This window comes from Misgurnus anguillicaudatus, chromosome 16 (genome assembly GCF_027580225.2).
Source record: "Misgurnus anguillicaudatus chromosome 16, ASM2758022v2, whole genome shotgun sequence".
In the NCBI taxonomy this organism is placed as follows: Eukaryota; Metazoa; Chordata; class Actinopteri; order Cypriniformes; family Cobitidae; genus Misgurnus; species Misgurnus anguillicaudatus.
In genome coordinates, this window is record NC_073352.2 from 31638256 (window position 1) to 31657500 (window position 19245).

Consider the following 19245-nt stretch of genomic DNA (forward strand, 5'->3'; position numbering starts at 1 on the left):
CTAAGCATTGGATGTCATGGGTTAAAATTAAGTTAGTGACAACCTTTTTTTTTTTTTACTTTTATGGACGTCCCTGTTTTTCCAGTAGTAGGTGTGACTTACAATCTTACCATTCAGTTGGTTTTGCACTATCCATACATTGTGATTCTTAAAGGGATAGTTCACCCAAAAATTAAAATGCTCTCATCATTTACTCGTTCTCATTTTGTTGCAAACCTGTATAAATTTCTTCTGATGAACACAAACACAAAGATATTGTGAGGGGTTTTTTTAACCGAACCCATCAGAGACCCCATTCGTTTCCATAGTGTTTTATTCTTACTATGGAAGTAAATGGGGCTTATGATCAGTTTGGTACAAACATTCCTCGGGATATCTTCGTGTTCATCAGAGCTAAGTAATTTATATTACACAATTTTATATTTGGGTAAAATTATCCCTTTAAAGTTTGTAAACAACACAGTTTGTGTGTGCATATAATTGGTTAGTACCACAGATTACCTTACAAAACCAGAAGCCATTGACCTTAACTTTGTCAAGCAATTATATGCTATGACATTGGTATTTTTAAAGAACATAAAAATAGTATTTAGATATAAAGATTTCTCATAAATCATTTAATGCTAACAATGCATTGTCTGCAAATAACCCGATTTCATATGTTTTGAAGTCCCAGTTTAAGCAATGCCTTGTTTTCAGAAAAGGGGGAAGTTTTAAGGAACTATCTAAAGTTCCTAATATGGCCACTGAATAAACAGATGGATTTGCTAATTGCTTTTAATTTAAGAAATGCAAACAGCAGATACACAACATCACTCATTAGTTTTATTAATGCAGGGTGACATTTTGAATAATTCATGTTGGGTAAAGGTCTCGTGTGACTCCACTGTAGATTAAATAGTATCAGGCCACATACACTTTAAAGTGCGCATTGTGTTTGACAAGGACGGGGTCAGTAGTATCAGAAGTCGGCTGTATATTTAGTTTGATCTGTGTTTTTTTAAGTTTTAATAATGTAGAGGAAGCAGTGAGGAATCGGTCATGTGTCAGTGCCTGTACGGTCACGTGATCATCACCCTCCACACCACCAGTTGAGAGCGCGAGCGCTATCGCAGAAGTTTGTCAGTTTTGAGAAAAATAGGTTTATAAACTGAGTTTTAATTACGTTTATAATGGCGAGCACATCTTTTGTGATTTCTGTGTCGGTTATGACTGTGTTTTGGGGTCTTGTTGGTGGAGTTATTCCGTGGTTTATTCCTAAAGGACCGAATCGAGGGTGAGTAAACATTAGCATTTCCTTCAACCAAACTTGCGTAAAATGAATTAAACGTATTCTTTTGAAAATAAAGAGTAAGTAAGTACCTTTATAAATAATACAAGTAGATAACAGTGTTTGTAGTTTTTGTTTGTAGTAGTATACTTTAGGAAAGTGAGTAACGTCGTTAAATTAAAAGTTTTAAGATCTGAATTGCATGCAAAAAGACGATAAATTATTAATATAACGTTAACGTTAGTTATAGTAAATATGAATTCCCTTAAAACGCAACTAACGTACTTTTTCACTAGTAACTTATTTCAGTCCTCATGTAAGTTCAACGACGAGTCATGTGACTGTAAGTTATGCCAAGTGGCAGTCACGAAATCGTTAAAGAAACACGATTTTATTTTCGTGTCAGGTTATTAAAGTAACTTAAGTGTTAGATAAATATTTTATCGCTATGATTTATGTCCATCAGAGTCATTGTGACCATGCTGGTTTTGACTGCTGTTTGCTGCTACCTATTGTAAGTACATAACCTTTATATTTCTATCAATTTTACGTATTTATGAGTAATTAGTGTTATTTTAATGTGGTAAAAGAGGTTGATTGATTGTTCTGTAACAGATGAAAGTCAGACATTGCCTGTGGGCAACACCAGTATTGATTACAAATAAAACCAAACATGCCATCCCATTTATTTGGTGTCATTTACACGTGTTAAAATGGATTGTAGTGCTATAGATTTGTTTGATCTGATTGATCTTTTATAAACTGATCATACCGTCCTCCTTTGCTGTGAATTATTTAGTATTTTGAAGAAATAGGATAGTGTTTTATTCTAAACCGCCACTAGGGGGCAGTGGGAAACTGTTTGGTTTGTCACATTGATGTTGATTTAATTCTCTTAGCTGTACACTGCAAAAAATTATTTTCAAGAAAAAAAATTCTTAGTATTTTTGTGTTGTTTTCAGTAAAAATATCTAAAAATTCTTAAATTAAGATGCTTTTTCTTGATGAGCAAAACGACCCAAGAAAATAAGTCGAGTTTGTAGACCAAAAATATCAAATTTAAGGGATTTTGTGCATAAAACAAGCAAATAAAAAAAAAATAACTTAAATTTGAAATTTTTGGTCTAAAAACTAGACTTATTTTCTGGGGTTGTTTGGCTCATCAAGAAAAAGCATCTTAATTTCAGAAATTTTAGATAGTGTTTTTGTCTTGTTGTCAGTAAAAATAAGGAAAACAATTTGCAGTGCACTTTCTTACACTGAAAAAAAAAACGATTTTCTAGTAAAGATTTTCTTAGTATTTTTGTCTTGTTTTCAGTAAAAATATCTAAAAATTCCTAAATTAAGATGCTTTTTTTTGCACAAAATAACTTAAATTTGATATTTTTGGTCTATAAACTAGACTTATTTTTTGGGGTCGTTTTGCTCATCAAGAAAAAGCATTTTCATTTAAGAATTTTTAGATATTTTTACTGAAAACACAACAAAAATACTAAGATTTTTTTTCTTCTTGAAAATCATTTTTTTGCAGTGTAGTATTTTTGTTTTTTTGTCAGTAAAAATAAGAAAAATTTTGCAGTGCACTTTCTTACACTGCAAAAAAATATTTACTAGTAAAGATTTTCTTAGTATTTTTGTCTTGTTTTCAGTAAAAATATCTAAAAATTCTTAAATTAAGATGCCTTTTCTTGATGAGCAAAACGACCCAAGAAAATAAGTCGTGTTTGTAGACCAAAAATATCAAATGTAAGTGATTTTGTGCATAAAACAAGCTAAAGAAAAATCTGCCAACGGGGTAAGCAAATTTTTCTTGAATTTAGTGTTCAAGATTTTTTTACTTCCCATTGGCAGATTTTCTTGCTTGTTTTATGCACAAAATCACGTAAATTTGATATTTTTGGTCCAAAAACTAGATTTTCTTGGGTTGTTTTGCTCATCAAGAAAAAGCATCTTAATTTAAGATATTTTTACTGACAGCAAGACAAAAATACTAAGAAAAAAAATATTTGGCAGTGCACTTTCTTACACTGCAAAAAAATTATTTTCTAGGAAAGATTTTCTTAGTATTTTATCTTGTTTTCAGTAAAAATATCTAAAAATTTATTCCTAAATTAAGATGCTTTTTTATGCACAAAATAACTTAAATTTGAAATTTTTGTTCTAAAAACTAGACTTATTTTCTGGGGTCGTTTTGCTCATCAAGAAAAAGAATCTTCATTTAAGAAATTTTTGATATTTTTACTGACAACAAGACAAAAATACTATCTAAAAATTCTTAAATTAAGATGCTTTTTCTTGATGAGCAAAACGACCCAAGAAAATACCAAATTTAAGTGACTTTATGCATAAAACAAGCAAAAAACCTGCCAATGGGGTAAACTTAAATTAAGTGTTTAAGAAAAATTTTCAAGATTTTTTTTTTTGCCTACCCCATTGGGATTTTTTGCAGTGTACTTTCTTTTGACTGTTTATTTATGACTTGGTTTTGTTTTAGCTGGCTGATTGCTATTCTCGCCCAGCTCAATCCATTGATGGGACCATCACTGAGCAACGATACCATCTGGTACCTTTACCATCACTGGCCATAGGGTCCATCACTGGATCCCTTCATAAACCAGGTAGTGAACTTGTCATACATTTTACTGAGCATGTTTTTATTGGCATTTTGTGCATTAATTTAACTTTTTCTCACCCTGAGCAGATGCTGGAGGCATGCGAGGTGCCAAAACGGATAACATTTCACTGACGCTTTCTGTGAAAGGGAGAGATCCTATCGATTGAAGCTTTACATGCTTTATTCCTAATCAAAAAATGACACCCACACTGCATAAAATGACTTTGTTACTTGGTGTTTTTGTCCCGTTTTAAGTACAAATATCTAAAGATTCTTAAATCAAGATGCATTTTCTTGATGACCTAAGAAAATATAACTAGTTTATAGATATAAAATATTAAATTGAAGTGAATTTGTGTTTTAAACAAGCAAACCCTTAATTCAAGAATTTTTTTTGCTTGTTTTGGGCACAAATTCACTTAAATTTGATGTTTTGTGTCTAGAAACTACTTATTTTCTTAGATCATTTTACTCATCAAGAAAATTAATGTTGATTTAAAAACATTATTGATATTTGTACTAAAAACAAGACAAAAACACCAAGTAAGAAAGTCATTTTTTGCAGTGCATATGCTTGTGTAATAAAGTCTGTTTATATATTTATTTGTTGTTGTTTTTTGACAGAAACAATATGCAATTAAAACTTTGCTTTTGTTTTCATTTGTATTACACCGGCATTGTTTTGTGTATAGTTTTTGTCATGTAACCTGTCCTTTCTTTTGTACATGTATGATTCTGTATGTCCAATAAAATCAAGAAAGAAGAGTGGAAATTTATTTTAAATTTGACATCCGTGTACAGGTTTTAAAAGCATCACTAAATTGGTACAACAGTCAGTGTGAAAGTGATTCTGATACAAACTGTAAACGTGCATTAAGAGGCAGATTTTTTTTAAAAGCCAACCACAATCTGAGATGATTTTCAAATCATCATAAAGTGTCTTTGGGGATTCTTGGTCGTGACACAGTACATTCACATTCCTCTTTATATGGAGACCCATCAGAAGGTCCGGCGCTTTGTCGTTGCTCTTTGGCTTGGCACGCAGGGCAGCAGGCCGTCAGACCGCTTGCTCTGCAGTTGGTGCACGACAGCACCAGCTGGCAACAGAAGACTGTGGAGCACAGCTGATATTGATCCCACGGACAACCACAATATCTGCACTCTGGGGAATAGAGAAGCACATCATACTACGCTCGCATGCACCATTATGGTTTTGAAAGTTAAGGCTTGCACTACACACCTGAGATGATGTCTTTGTTGAATGCGATTGCATAACGTTCATCAAACACAAAGAGTTTACCGCGGTAAAAGCCGTCGGGAAACTGCTCCAGGTATTTGTGAATGCCTCCTTTGAGCTGGTACACCTCCTTGCATACATTCTGTGTAATTTGGTAAAAAATTGCTTTGGGAATTCAAGCCTTTACAGATTTGCTTAAACAATATTTTTTATTCAGACTTACTTTGGATTTGAGATAAGCTGAACCCCGCTCGCAGCGGATCCCTCCTGTACAATACATCAGAACCTTTTTGTCCTTAAAGAGATCCAAATTCTCATCAACATAGTCTGGGAAGTAGCTGAATTTCCTGATGTCAGGTGCTAAACATTGACTGAACTGACCCTGAGAACAGACAGGTTACAGGTTATCAGATTACTACACTGCAAAAATTGTATTATTTTTGTCTTGTTTTCAGTAAAAATATCTAAACATTCTTAAATTAAGATGCTTTTTCTTGATGAGCAAAACGACCCAAGAAAATAAGTCGAGTTTGTAGACCAAAAATATCAATATTAAGTGATTTTGTGCATAAAACAAGAAAAAAAATGCCAATGGGTTAAGCAAATTTTTCTTGAATTTAGTGTTTAAGAAAAATGTTAGATCTTTTTGCTTACCCCATTGGCTTGTTTTATGCACAAAATCACCCAAACCCGACATTTCTGGTCTAAAAACCAGACCTACTTTCCTGGGTCGTTCCTCTCATCAAGAAAAAGCATCTTAATTTTGGAATTTTTGGATATTTTTACTGAAAAAAAGACAAAAATACTAAGAATTTTTTTCTTGAAAATCATTTTTTGCAGTGTACTTTGCTAACTTAGTAGGTTGGCACTTACAATTTTGCTCTCATAGAAGTTTCTGCAGTCTAGCAGTATTGTATCACTAGACATGGACTTATTTTCCACAAAGGCCTTTACTTCTTTATGAAATTCTTCTGGCTCCAAATGTATCCCTGTAACACAAAATGTGCAAGATACTCACGTCTTAATATTGCTCTTTTACAAATATACAAGTACACAAAGATTGTGAGGCAAAGTTAAAAATAAAAAAAAAGATTAATACTATCAATAAAACTCACCAGCTAATCTGTATGAGATGGTATCTGGATCCACACCCATGGGCACAATTTCTTTGTAGACACCAACCCTAAGATCCAAAAAACAATCTGCACCACCTTCACTTTTCTAAGGTAAAAGAATATTTGTGTAGATTAATTTTGACTTTTTTGTGCATGTCAGTATAATTCTGTACTGTGTAAGTCAAATATGTCTTTACTTTGAAATCCTGTGCTTGCATTATTTTAAAGCTTGGATGTGACAGCATTGCCTTGATGTAAAGTTTAGTGGCTGTTTTGGTACCACCAACCGTCCCATTGATCCCCTCAGTAGCCACTCGAATCTTGCCTGTCAGATGAAGTTTTGAACAAAGCTCTTTCTGCCACTGGCAAATGAGTTTTGTGTTTTTTACTTCGCAGTAGCAGTAATACAGCAACACTTCACCTGGGCCCCTAAAACAAACCACATAAACCCCTCATCTTCATATAATCAAAGCATTATTTCATTACATTTATGAAATGCACCTACTTGATAAGATCATCCTCTGAGACGTTGCTTGTATCAGGGATCCAGGTTGACACATCTGTTAATTCATCATTAATGGACTCTTGCATGGAGTCCTCGTGTCCTGCCGGGTGAAGCATCATCTCCAGGGTCTCTGTGGTCAGCTGGTAAATTTCACTGGTGTGATCATTGGCAACATGTTTGTGTATTAATGAAGACTCTTCAAATGACTTCCCACAGCATTGCCAAAGATCCGTAGTGTTTTTACAAGATGTGACTTTTTTGGATGCCACAAATGTTGCAAATGTCTAAACATTAAGAAGAGAATAGAAATATGTTTAAAACACTAAATGACATCATCACTACCCTGCTGAAAAAACCCCGATACCAATTCTTATGGCTTTAACTTCAAATGCAATTATGAACAAGCATTACAAAACTCATTCACGTAGTGTTTTGGCTCTTTCATTAGGATTTAAAGGAATAGTTCACTTTAAAATGAAAATTCTCCCATCATTTACTCATCCTCGTGTTGTTTTAATTTAAACATGTATGAATTTCTTTTTCCTGATGAACACAAAAGATGATATTTTGAGAAATGATGGTAAACACACAGCAGATAGTGACCATTGACTTCCATAGTAGGAAAAAATATTCTGGAAATAATGTGATAAATGATGATAAGCACAAAGTTGACGGTATACATTAAATCCCATGATATTTTTTTTAATTCCTACTATGGAAGTCAATGGTCACTATTGCTGTGTGTTTACCATCATTTCTCAAAATATCTTCTTTTGTGTTTATCAGAAAAATGAAATTCATACAGGTTTAAAACAACATGAGGATGAGTAAATGATGACAGAATTTTAATTTTAAAGTGAACTATCCCTTTAATGGTGTCCTATTGGTTCCCATTCACTTGATGACACAACCAGAAGCCAATACATTACCAATAGAGCATTATAGTTTCCATTATAACCATTACAATTTGTGTGATGGTTTCTATTGCTTTTATTACTCACCTTCTTTTTGATATAAGAGTACAGTTTCCTTGTTGTTGAAAAGTCTGGTTTGTGTTCCTTATGGACCTCTGGACCAAAACTCTCAACATCCAGATGAACAAGCACACTTTCGGTGAAGCTATCGCATGCCATTATAAACTGAATTAAGAACGTTATCACTCCAATGATTATTTTAAGAAAATAACTAACGTTACACAATCCCTATGAAATCACAGACATATAAAAACAAACTAAAATTTATCACGTGACGCCCTTCAAATTGTCCGTGCAATTTAATAATTACACTTATAGTTTTATAAAACTGAACACACAAATTATTCAAAAGAATTCAACGTGAATTCATGCTTGCGGAAGATTAAAACGAGACGCAATTCTGGTGACGTATTTCCGGTGACGCCGGAAGTGCTCTTCTTAAATCGACCGCTTTATTTTTCTAGTGTGGCTAACCGCTGTTGCCATTCAAACCTTTATGCTTCACTGAATTCAATTTTAGTGGATAGAAATATCCCGGCAAAACAACAGTGTGTAAATAGAGGGCTTTCTTTACTGATTAAAAAGTTTGCGTGTTACGTTTGAACAATGTCCAGGCGAAGGCACAGCGATGAGAATGATGGTAAGCGTGTTAGCATTTTAGCGTCCACGCTATCTCAGATGTGTTAGGTCATTGAAATATTGTGATTTTTTTTTTATTTTTATGCTTGTTCGTGAACGACTTTCGTGCTAGAGTTTTGAGAGAATTTTCAGTTTATTTCCATTATGCGCTCAGCATCCATTACACATTTGCATGCTAAAATGCCGCGCAACCAATTAAAATGTGTCACCATCATGTGAGCAAATATGATTCAGTTGTGATGAGCTATATGTATATATATGCATCATTACATAGATTTGTTAAAAAACATTTTTTTTGCCCTGCTTATACATTTCTACATTGCACATTTTATATAAATGCGTATTGTCTCTAATTGTTTTATGTACTGTACACAACCTAAATTTGTGCATCTTATGCTGTATACCTTGTGCACTTATATATAACTTTTTATAAATATATAACGTATCCCTTTGGCTCATGGAGGCAATTTTGCTGAGTAAGTTCATTTTTTTCATTCCAGGAGGTTCCCAACCTCACAAAAGGAGGAGAACATCAGAACCTATTGAGATCGAGGACCGTCTGGAGTCGCTGATATGTCGAGTGGGAGAAAAGGTATGATCTCACGTCTTTTTGATCTGTCAATTTATGAAATGACTGTTCAGATGTAACTGATGTAATCGTTTTCAGAGTACGTCCTCCTTGGAGAGTAATTTGGAAGGTCTTGCTGGTGTCCTTGAAGCTGATCTCCCGAATTATAAAAGCAAAATCCTGCGCATCCTATGTTGTGTGTAAGTCAACTATTTATCTATTGCTTTCCTGGATATGCCTTCAAAACTGATACCGTTGTTTGTGAAGCATTTCTGCTTTGTTGACACAGTGCAAGGCTTTTGCCTGAGAAGCTGACGGTGTACAGCACGTTGGTGGGGCTTCTGAATGCTCGCAACTACAATTTCGGAGGAGAGTTTGTGGAGGCCATGATTCGACAACTTAAGGAGACGCTGAAGTCAAACCTGTACACCGAGGCTCTTTACCTGGTATGTGTTATTGCAGTTCATTTGTGCAGGGTTCCCACGGGTCATGGAATTTCTGGAATATCAGGGAATTTTAAAGGTCTATTCCAGACATTGAAAGTCAGGAATTGAAGTCATGAAATATCAGGGTCGCTTTAAATTTTAGTTTGCATTTATCAAAATGTAATCCGCTTGTTAAGTTCCAGTGGTGGACGAATTACACAAATCGTGTACTTGAGTAAAACTAAAGATACCCAGGGTAAAATATTACTCAAGTAAAAGTAGAAGTACTTGCTTAAAATTTTTACTTGAGTAAAAGTACAAAAGTATCTGCCTCAAAATGTACTTAAGTACAAAAGTAGGCTACTGTGATTTATTATGGCCGTATCATTTTTGTCACAAAACTCAAATTATGTGAAATAACTCTCTTGGCTAACCAATCTATTAATAGAAGGACATTAATAAATCAGACACTGATGTCTATTAAAATTATCATAAGCCTAAAACCTTAAAAACAAAAAATTTCCTTTAGCATCATCAAATGAAATAACAGGATTTGAGAGCAGTAAGTCTCATTTCAAGATTTATTTGTTAAATAATTTAACAGTTTAAGTGTAATAAAAACTTGACTTAAGCACAGGTTCACAATAGTTTTCAAAACATTAAATACATAACGTTATCTAGAAATCAGTCTCCCTTTCTTTGACAAATAAAACAAGCCTTACAGAATATAATTTCAGAAACGTTTCATGTGCTTTAGCATGTCATATGTTTATTGTAATACATAATTAAATGTATTTATATATTTTGGAAGCAAAACTTTTGAAAATATTAATAACAATCTCAGTTAATAGGGAGCACTCCAATCCACCTGCCTGTTTAAGCATCATACACTGCATGGCTAGTCAAAATGTCATTTATATTTTACAACATTGTTGATAGTGATTAATTGTCATTTCAAAATAACAGAGCACTGAGCTTCAAATACAATGAACTTAAGTGAAACAGCTAACTATACGGCTAAAAATAGCTTCAGCCTGCATAGCGTACAGTTCATTCATGATAACGTCGTATATATTTTAGCAACACAATTAACAGTTTTCTGCAAGCTACTGTTAAGATTGCTCATTTAAAAATATAACCAGAATAAAAATGGCTTACCTCTACGTGTTCCTTAGATTTGAAAGAGTATTCTTTTAAAACGAAATAGCACAGTTTCAAGGCAGGCAGAGAAGACACGAAGGACTCGTTCTTTTATTCAAGGACTTAAAAAAACTCGCGTAAATAAGGCCATTGTTGTTGTGACGGGTCAGTTATCTCCTCCGTTGTTTTTGAATGCAGTTTCATTCTCCAAACGATGCATTGGCTGGCTGCTGCACTCGCGTGACTCGCGTAGCTTACGTGAAACAGCGCGGCAACCAAAACAAGTTCAAAACGAAGGGCATGCTGTACCCTGATTGGTGGTTTGACGCATCACGTGTGCATCCTAGTTTTTTTGTGCAGCTTTAGTTTGCCCAGTTACGTTTTTTATACACTGATAAATAAAAAGGAACGACCGATTTTTTTTAAATGTAGTGGAGTAAAAAGTAAGATATTTGACTTTAAAATGTAGTAAAAGTAAAAGTCTCCCAAAATAAAAGTACTTGAGTAAAGTACAGATACGCGAAAAAACTACTTAAGTACAGTAACGAATTACATTTACTTCGTTACTGTCCACCACTGTTAAGTTCTCACGTAAGGAATGCTGATTCCGGGTCCAAGCCTCCACTGATTTCAAGTGAGATTATAATCTAAACGGCTGTTTATCGGTCCTTCCAGAAAAACGCAGAGTTTTTTTGTGATTGTTGCGGGCAAAAATCCTTGATTTTGCGTAGGGCTGCGCAAAAGTATCAATACAGCTAAATATCGTGATAAATTTTTCCACGGTAGTGTATCGATATTTCAATCTCTACTATTGATATTTAAAAGATTTTATAATCCCTCTGTGTGCGTCAAACGTTCTCCTTCGCCACTGCTGTAGTTGTTGATGTCCAGTTGTCTGTCATACACGGCCAGTGTCTCAGAAGTTAGTGTGTTAGAGTGAAAATATGGCAAAAAAAAAAAAAAAAAAAACCTGCAGTTTTTGTGTGGACGCACTTTGGCTAAAAAAAAGTCAGCTCTATTTTTTTTACATTTTTGATAAAAAAAGGAAAGCATTGCAATGTACCGCAACTTGCAGCGTATCGTATCGTGATACATTGTATCATGGTCCATGTATCGGGATACGTATGAGGCCCTTGCCAATACCCAGCCCTAATTTTGCGGCATGTTTTCTTAAAAAATACAATGGAATATGCGGGATATTTATGCAATTTTATGCTATGAAATTGCGGGAACTTGCAAAAACTGTGCAAACTTGCAAAAACTGTTTGCAGCTTTCCATTGATGTTCACGTCACATAATCACATAACTTCATAACTAAGAAATATGAGAATTTTGCTACGATAACGCAGGGATTATGAAATCAAGCAAGACCCGCATATTTTGCGCAAGGAGATGTGCAATTTATGCTGCGAAACTGCGGCGTATTTGAAAAAATGCAGCCCCCGCATAAATATGCGGACTTTGACTGATTATGGGGTGAATCTTGCGATCTTGCATTGTTTTTTTCTTTCATGCATTTAAGCAAATTTATTTACACTACATTATCAGGCTCATGGCATCTCAGATATAGGTCATGAAAATTCAGCTTTTTAGTTGGGTAGAAGTCAGAGAATTTGACATTTGTTTTAGGGTGGGAACCCTGTGTTTGTTTAGGTTTTTTTTTTGTCTTTTTAATTTCCTTTATTCTTCATTTCCACTGCAGGTGCGTTTCTTGAGTGACCTGGTGAACTGTCACGTCATTGCAGCTCCCTCCATGGTTGCTATGTTCGAAAACTTTGTCAGTGTTACGCAGGAAGAGGACATTCCACAGGTACACATCTTACATCTGTCATTAAGCAGACACTTTTATCTAATGATTTTATAGATATGGTTTCTTATTGTTTAAAGATTACCGGATGCTAATGGATATGTCTGTGCAGGTGCGGTCTGACTGGTATGTATACGCCGTGCTGTCGAGCCTTCCATGGGTTGGCAAGGAGTTGTACGAGAAGAAGGACGTAGAAATGGATCGCTTGTTTAACCAAATCGAAGGCTACCTGAAGTAAGTTCCTCTTTAAACCTTTACACAGATCTCTAGTTCTTAAAGAAAAAAATACAAGGGTGATTTATAAATGCAGTTGCATTTGTTGTCCAGTCATTATTTTTTCAGATGGTTAATTCATAAAGTAATCCATTTTAATAATTTGGTGCAGTAAATTGGAAGAATTTGCTCTGCTATATCATGTTAAAATTTTTATTTCAGGCGGCGACAGAAGATTCATGTTCCCATGTTGCAAGTGTGGACTGCAGAAAAGCCCCATCCACAGGAAGAGGTGACAGTCAGACCGCGGGATTCGTCCAGGTCACTTTAACTATATGCAGAATGTCTATCAATTTTATTCTGATTTTTTTAAAATTCTTTCTCTAGTATTTAGACTGTCTCTGGTCTCAAGTGCAAAAGCTGAAGAAGGACCGCTGGCAAGAGCGTCACATCCTGCGGCCGTATATCGCATTTGACAGCGTGCTGTGTGAAGCCCTGCAGCACAACCTGCCCCCGTTCACCCCTCCAGCCCACTCTGATGACGCCGTCTATCCAGTGCCCCGTGTCGTCTTTCGCATGTTCGATTACACTGATGCCCCGGAGGTACGAGGTCACAGACATCCCTTGATACTTGAGTTCTGCTGTAATTGAAATGTATTGCGAAACTGAAATCACAGAGATTAAGATGATATTATTACGTTCCCCACCTATATTGCTTACATCAGCAGATAAAAATGTTCGGAGGTCCATAGATTACTGGAAAATCAATCTTGTATTTTGTAGTATTGTACGTTCATGCTTAATGCGGTGATGTTGTGTGTTTGTGTGATTATCAGGGGCCGGTAATGCCAGGCAGTCATTCGGTTGAGCGTTTTGTCATCGAAGAGAATCTGCACTGTATCATCAAGTCCCACTGGAAAGAGAGGAAGACCTGGTCAGTCCTCTGCACACGAGGGATTTATAATTGCATGTATATTGGTGTCCAAAATCATATTTGTTTTGCTTTTTCTTGATTATATTTTAATTATTTTAATAATTTGCTACTCGTAAGTTGAGAGTTTGACAGTAACAGAATTGACACTAATTCAGACAACAGGAAATCATGTTTTTTAGCTATGCAAGACACTTTTTACAGAAAATATTATATTGTTCAGGGTTTAAAAATGTCAAGCATGAAAATGTAAAAATTGCTTAAATTTACTTTTTCCCCACCAGACATTGAAAAACAAAGTCTGGAGTAAATGGGAACATTAATTTTAAAACTTTTACTTATCATTTAACACTTTTTGTAACAGAATTAAAAAAATTAGTCCTAAAAAATCTCATTACCGCAACAGTCAGAAAACCTCAACACTGACATATTTTCAAAATGACATGACAAACCTGAAAGAACATAATTTGGAGATTCTGCACATGCATTTAAAATCAAAGTATTATGCTTCTATTAATTAAATTAACATTTAATAAGCATCTGTTGCGGTAATGATAATCAAAATGTCGTGTAAGCATTCTGACAAGACAATATTTCAAATTAACTGTAAAAAAATGATCTTACCTGGTAGCCATCTTGAAGTAACTGGTCCATGTGCTTGGTCACTCAAAATCAAACTTTATTAAAATTCTGTATGTGTGCTTAAACTGTTCTCAAAAAGTGTTGCGGAGGATGAGAACATCAGGCATGGACAAATCATTTTCCTAATTTTTCTTCATTATTATTATAGATGAATATTCAGTAAATATTTTTTCTGTCATCTAAAGTAGTCTAGCAAAACATCCATTTATTTTTTTTCTTAATATTTTTGTGTTAATTTGATTAAATTACAACATAACGCATGTTCAAACACAGCCGGACACATTGCGGTAATGAGAATTTCAGCAGAAAATGAGATAAAATTTACAATTATAAATTCTTATGTTGAAATCACACATTGTGCAAGATAGAACACAGTATTGTGTTAATTCTGATGCTTTTTAATGTTACTATATTACACATTTTAAAGGTAAAATCATTAGTGCCGTGGTGTTTCAATGGTTTCGTAAGAATCACTCACATAGATACTGGTCATTGAAAGTGCTTGAATCTATTTTATGCAAGAAGTTTTCTGGAATAATAATCAATAATCCATATTATTCCCTGTGTATTGTAGGATAATATCATAAAATTTCCAGCCTTTTAAACATACGTGCTAAACTGTTCTCTTTAAATGCTTATTTCTTCTGTATGTGAATGTTGATTCATACCAAAATGCTTTTTTGGCATAGTTGTGTTTGACACATGAAAACATCTCGGGTTACGTATGTAACTGTTCTTTCCTGAGAACGAGACACTGCGTCTCCCTTGCCATACTTCCTGCGTCCCTGTAACGCCGTCTTTGGCGAAATTTCAGATTTATTTCAATATCAATCTGTCTTTGTCGTTAAGCCTCACCATTGGTTGAATTTGATAAACACATTCAGACGCACTTACTCCTAGAGGCGTCCCCAAAGTGTCAACAATGTATCTTAAAAGGTAACACGATGTTAACTTGCTCTCACTTGAAATGTGTCCTCACATTTAGTCCTTGAATTTGAGGGTATTGAACCTGGAAAGTCCTTGAGAGGTCCTTGAATTTGAAGTTAACTAAGGTGTGGGAACCCTGAAAGTAGTTGCAAAAACACCTTAAGATGTGAAAAACAATTGGAAAAAAAGGCATCAGTTTTATGAACAAACTTGTGCTGTGAAATTTCACATTAATAAACCGTCCCGGCAGACCCTAAATGTCCTCTGATAATCATAGTTTAACTTTTTATTGCTTTTATTGGTCATTTTGTTGTTATATTTGATTTTAAAATATTTGATATTATCTATTGTTATTTAAAATATATTATACATTATTAGATAATAATAATAATAATATAATAATATTTTTTTTCTATACATATAAAGATGATGCGCATAATGATAAATCTTTACGCTTTGTTTCCTCACTTTTTAAATGTTTATATGAAAGCGTCTGCTTAATGCCAAACGTCAATGACTTGATCTCCTGTCCGTTTTATTTTAGTTACATATGCGTAAAGTCATATTAAATGTATTTTATCGCATCCAATACTTCTTTTTTTACTAATGTTACTCCGTTGGACACACGGCACATCTGACTTCCTCCACCAACATCAAAACCTCGCAAATTGAAAATGCAAAGCAAAACCGAATATTACAGATTATAAATATGATCATGGATTTTTTTGCTTCGGAGACAAACTGCTTTTTAATTTTCTGTGGACCAGCGCTGTGATGCGGAAAGCCCTTATATACTGCAAAAAATGATTCTCCAGAAAAATATTCTTAGTATTTTTGTCTTGTTTTCAGTAAAAATATCTAAAAATTCTTAATTTAAGATGCTTTTTCTTGATGAGCAAAACGACCCAAGAAAATAAGTCCAGTTCTTAGACCAATAATATCAAATTTAAGTGATTTTGTGCATAAAACAAGCAAAAAATCTGCCAATAGGGTAAGCAGTTGTCTGTGAATTTACTGTTTAAGAAAAATGTTCAAGATTTTTTTGCTTACCCCATTGGCAGATTTTTTTGCTTGATTTATGCACAAAATCACTTAAATTTGATATTTTTGGTCTAAAAACTAGACTCATTCTCCCGGGTTGTTTTGCTCATCAAGAAAAAGCATCTTAACTTAAGAAGTTTTCGATATTTTTACTGACAACAAGACAAGAATACTAAGAAATTTTTTTCTTCTTGAAAATCATTTTTAGCAGTGTATTGAGCTGGATTGGGCGTGTATTATGCAAATTGACGGCCAATCATTAGAATACTTCCAATTCACTAACGTAAGAACAAGTATAAGAACTAGGGATGCATGATTAATCAATAGCAGAATAAAAGTTTTTGTTTACATCATATATGTGTGTGAACTGTGTATAATAATTATATATATATATATAAATATGCATACATGCATGTATCATTTTAAGAAAAAAAATTAAATTTATATATTAAGTATTTATATGTCATTTAAATTATACATAAATATACAAATGTGTATATACACATGTACACATTTCTTAAAGTCGCAATGAAATTGAAATGAAAAACTATATATATATATATTTTAATATTGTGGTATTATTAACAAATGACTAATCTGTGAGCTTCATTATATTTAAAAAATGTGTGTGTGCTCATAATCTTTAATCAAAAATGCAAATCTCACCCCTCCTCAAAACGATCTCTCTTCACTTCCGGTCATAAGTACGGCAGGTGGGCAGGGTCCGGGAGAAGATGGCAACGATTAGCAACACGACCCAACTTTAAACGATCCAATCAGATCTCGATGGACAAATTCAAATCCAGACCTGCCTTATTTCATTTCAAAAGCCGTTTCATTCAGATATACGTCACCACGGGGAAAATAAGGCAATCGCTACTTCCGTTTCGTGGCGACTTTAAATGTATACATGCATACATATGCAAAAACCATATGCATTGAGACTCTTTGACTTTGGATGTACTTGCAATTATATAATCATCCACATGCTGAAAACATCGACCTACAAGCCACTGGTTGCAGGTGTTTTCCATTTTTAATTTTTTTAACTTTTTAACATGTTTTCTTCTGTTTAAAGCGCTGCCCAGTTGCTCAGCTATCCTGGCAAAAACAAGATACCCCTTAACTACCACATAGTGGAGGTGAATAATAATGCAGTGCTGTGCCACACAGCAAAAACTTTCTATAAGTGCACTAATAATTATTATACCCAAGTTTGATTTGCTGGTGTAATGTTATGTGTTGATGTGGAGGTGATATTTGGTGAGTTATTCATGTTGCCTGCTCCACCCCACATTGATGTCTTGTACACGTCATTACTTATTGAGCTCTGTAAACTGCAGCCGGGCTCTTTACCACAAGTCGTATCCTTTACCCAGATGGAAACTGACAATATCCAGTTATGTTTTTGGTTATGCTCGTGTGTTGTAGTTTTTCTTTAACCTGTGATTCATCAGCTCGCTCAAGCCACAGAAATGATGTACATGAGACTGGACACAATGAACACCATATGTGTAGACCGGTGAGTCTGTGTGACGTTATATGATCAGCTACATCAAATTTACCCATTTAAAAATTGATCGGTAAATGCAGCAAACATCTTCAATTTTTAAAGCTATGTGTCCTTTTATGACTTTTTTCATTCAGACTCATCAACTGGTTCTCACATCATTTAAGTAACTTCCAGTTCAGATGGAGCTGGGATGACTGGTAAGACCGAGTCATTTATCTTTGGACATCATTGATCTCTTACATATCTAAAAGCTTCTCGAGTCATTTACGTGTTGAACTGTCTCTTCAGGGCTGACTGCTTGACTCAGGAGCCTGATAAGCCCAAACCCAAGTTTGTTAAAGAAGTTTTGGAGAAGTGTATGAGGTACATTTCATTGCAAGCATTTTATTATAGCTGCCAAATGGTATCTGTTTCTTCTTATGTTGCCTTTAACGTGTCGTTCCTCGATTTTACAAATCTGCAGATTGTCATATCATCAGCGGATAGTGGACATCGTTCCTTCGGGTTTCACAACTATGATTCCTGCTGATCCCTTGTGTCACTATAAATATGGAGATGAGACCAGTGGTACGTTCTGACGCCTGTATTCATCTGTGATTTGAGTTAAAGTGTAGTCAGACATAAACGCAATATAATTCAAAAGATTGAATACTGCGCAAGAAAAGGATTAAGGGGTGGTTTCGCGGACAGAGATGGGCTTAAGCCAAGACTAGGCCTTAGTTTAATTATGAAATAAAACTAGTTTTAACAAACATGCCTTACTAAAATCATTACTTGTGTGAATTTTGATGTATTTTAAAATATGTCAGTGAAAGTTTTTTATTTTTATTTGGACAGCTCTTTAATTTATTTTAGTCTAGGACTAGTCTAATCCCTGTCCGGAAACCGTCCCTATGTGTTTGAATTAGGAAAATATGATTTAATATTGATTATTGCCTAATCAGATTAGTGTCTATAACCACTTTCTTTTTTACAATTTGTTTATAGCTTCATTGCCAGGATATGCGGTGTCTATCACAGTGTCTAACGCTATCAAAAACCGAGCGTCAAATGAGGAGATTCTCACCATATTAAAAGATGTGCCAAATCCCAACCAGGATGATGATGATGATGAGTCAACCATAACTGTGTTTTAATCTCTTAGATGGCGCAAGTAAACCTCTTTATACAGTAGCACGTATCAGGGGTTTTCTTACTTTATGATAGGAATGCATCGAAAGGAAAATTCTTGGCCTAAGCTGAATAAAATGAAAATAACCGAATAATTTTTATTTTTCATTTTCCTAATTATTTTGCAAATTTTCTCACAATTGCACAAGTCATATCACAGGGTTCCCACGTGTCCTTATAATCTAAAAATTCAAGGCCCTGGAAAGTTTTTGAAAATATACATGCATACAAATCTATTTTATGCAAGAAGTTTTCTAGAAAAAATCCATATTATTCCCTGTGTAGTGTAGGATAATATCATAAAAATTCTAGACTTTAATCACATGTGCTAAACTTTTAGTTTTTAAGGCTTATATCTTCTGTATGCGAATGTTGATTCATACCAAAATGGCAATATATCAGATAGCGATATACTTCCTGGCCCCCGTGTCACCCTGTCTTTGTCATTAAGCCTCATCATTGGTTAAATTTGATATACACATTTGATATACACAGTGACGCAGCGCGAGTTCCA

At 34.4% G+C, this 19245-nt stretch overlaps 3 protein-coding genes across 3 annotated transcripts in view; 2 read left to right on the plus strand and 1 right to left on the minus strand.

Annotated features, from left to right (window-relative positions):
• The first annotated feature begins 990 nt into the window (after positions 1 to 990).
• Positions 991 to 4649, plus strand: atp6v0e1 (ATPase H+ transporting V0 subunit e1). The gene is made up of 4 exons (XM_055177243.2): positions 991 to 1276; positions 1737 to 1784; positions 3765 to 3888; positions 3972 to 4649. Exons 1-3 carry the CDS (start codon positions 1173 to 1175, stop codon positions 3856 to 3858), a joined length of 246 nt encoding a protein of 81 aa, XP_055033218.1. The 5' UTR covers positions 991 to 1172; the 3' UTR covers positions 3859 to 3888; positions 3972 to 4649.
• On the minus strand, positions 4645 to 8098 carry LOC129421737 (thiosulfate sulfurtransferase/rhodanese-like domain-containing protein 2). Its single transcript, XM_073854500.1, has 8 exons — positions 7743 to 8098; positions 6742 to 7025; positions 6434 to 6665; positions 6237 to 6342; positions 5995 to 6110; positions 5345 to 5503; positions 5125 to 5263; positions 4645 to 5046 (listed from the first exon to the last, which is right to left on the minus strand). Exons 1-8 carry the CDS (start codon positions 7872 to 7874, stop codon positions 4814 to 4816), a joined length of 1401 nt encoding a protein of 466 aa, XP_073710601.1. The 5' UTR covers positions 7875 to 8098; the 3' UTR covers positions 4645 to 4813.
• Positions 8099 to 8157: 59 nt separating this feature from the next.
• The window catches only part of LOC129421736 (nuclear cap-binding protein subunit 1), a 23576-nt gene continuing 12488 nt past the window's right edge, over positions 8158 to 19245 (plus strand). The window contains exons 1-16 of the mRNA XM_073854499.1: positions 8158 to 8355; positions 8855 to 8946; positions 9022 to 9122; positions 9212 to 9368; positions 12190 to 12297; positions 12407 to 12528; positions 12730 to 12799; positions 12895 to 13110; positions 13344 to 13441; positions 17127 to 17190; positions 17302 to 17412; positions 17506 to 17570; positions 17696 to 17758; positions 17850 to 17924; positions 18025 to 18128; positions 18549 to 18670. Coding sequence (XP_073710600.1) covers positions 8322 to 8355; positions 8855 to 8946; positions 9022 to 9122; positions 9212 to 9368; positions 12190 to 12297; positions 12407 to 12528; positions 12730 to 12799; positions 12895 to 13110; positions 13344 to 13441; positions 17127 to 17190; positions 17302 to 17412; positions 17506 to 17570; positions 17696 to 17758; positions 17850 to 17924; positions 18025 to 18128; positions 18549 to 18670 — 1602 coding nt within the window. The 5' untranslated portion in view covers positions 8158 to 8321. The remainder of the gene's footprint in view (positions 8356 to 8854; positions 8947 to 9021; positions 9123 to 9211; positions 9369 to 12189; positions 12298 to 12406; positions 12529 to 12729; positions 12800 to 12894; positions 13111 to 13343; positions 13442 to 17126; positions 17191 to 17301; positions 17413 to 17505; positions 17571 to 17695; positions 17759 to 17849; positions 17925 to 18024; positions 18129 to 18548; positions 18671 to 19245) is intronic.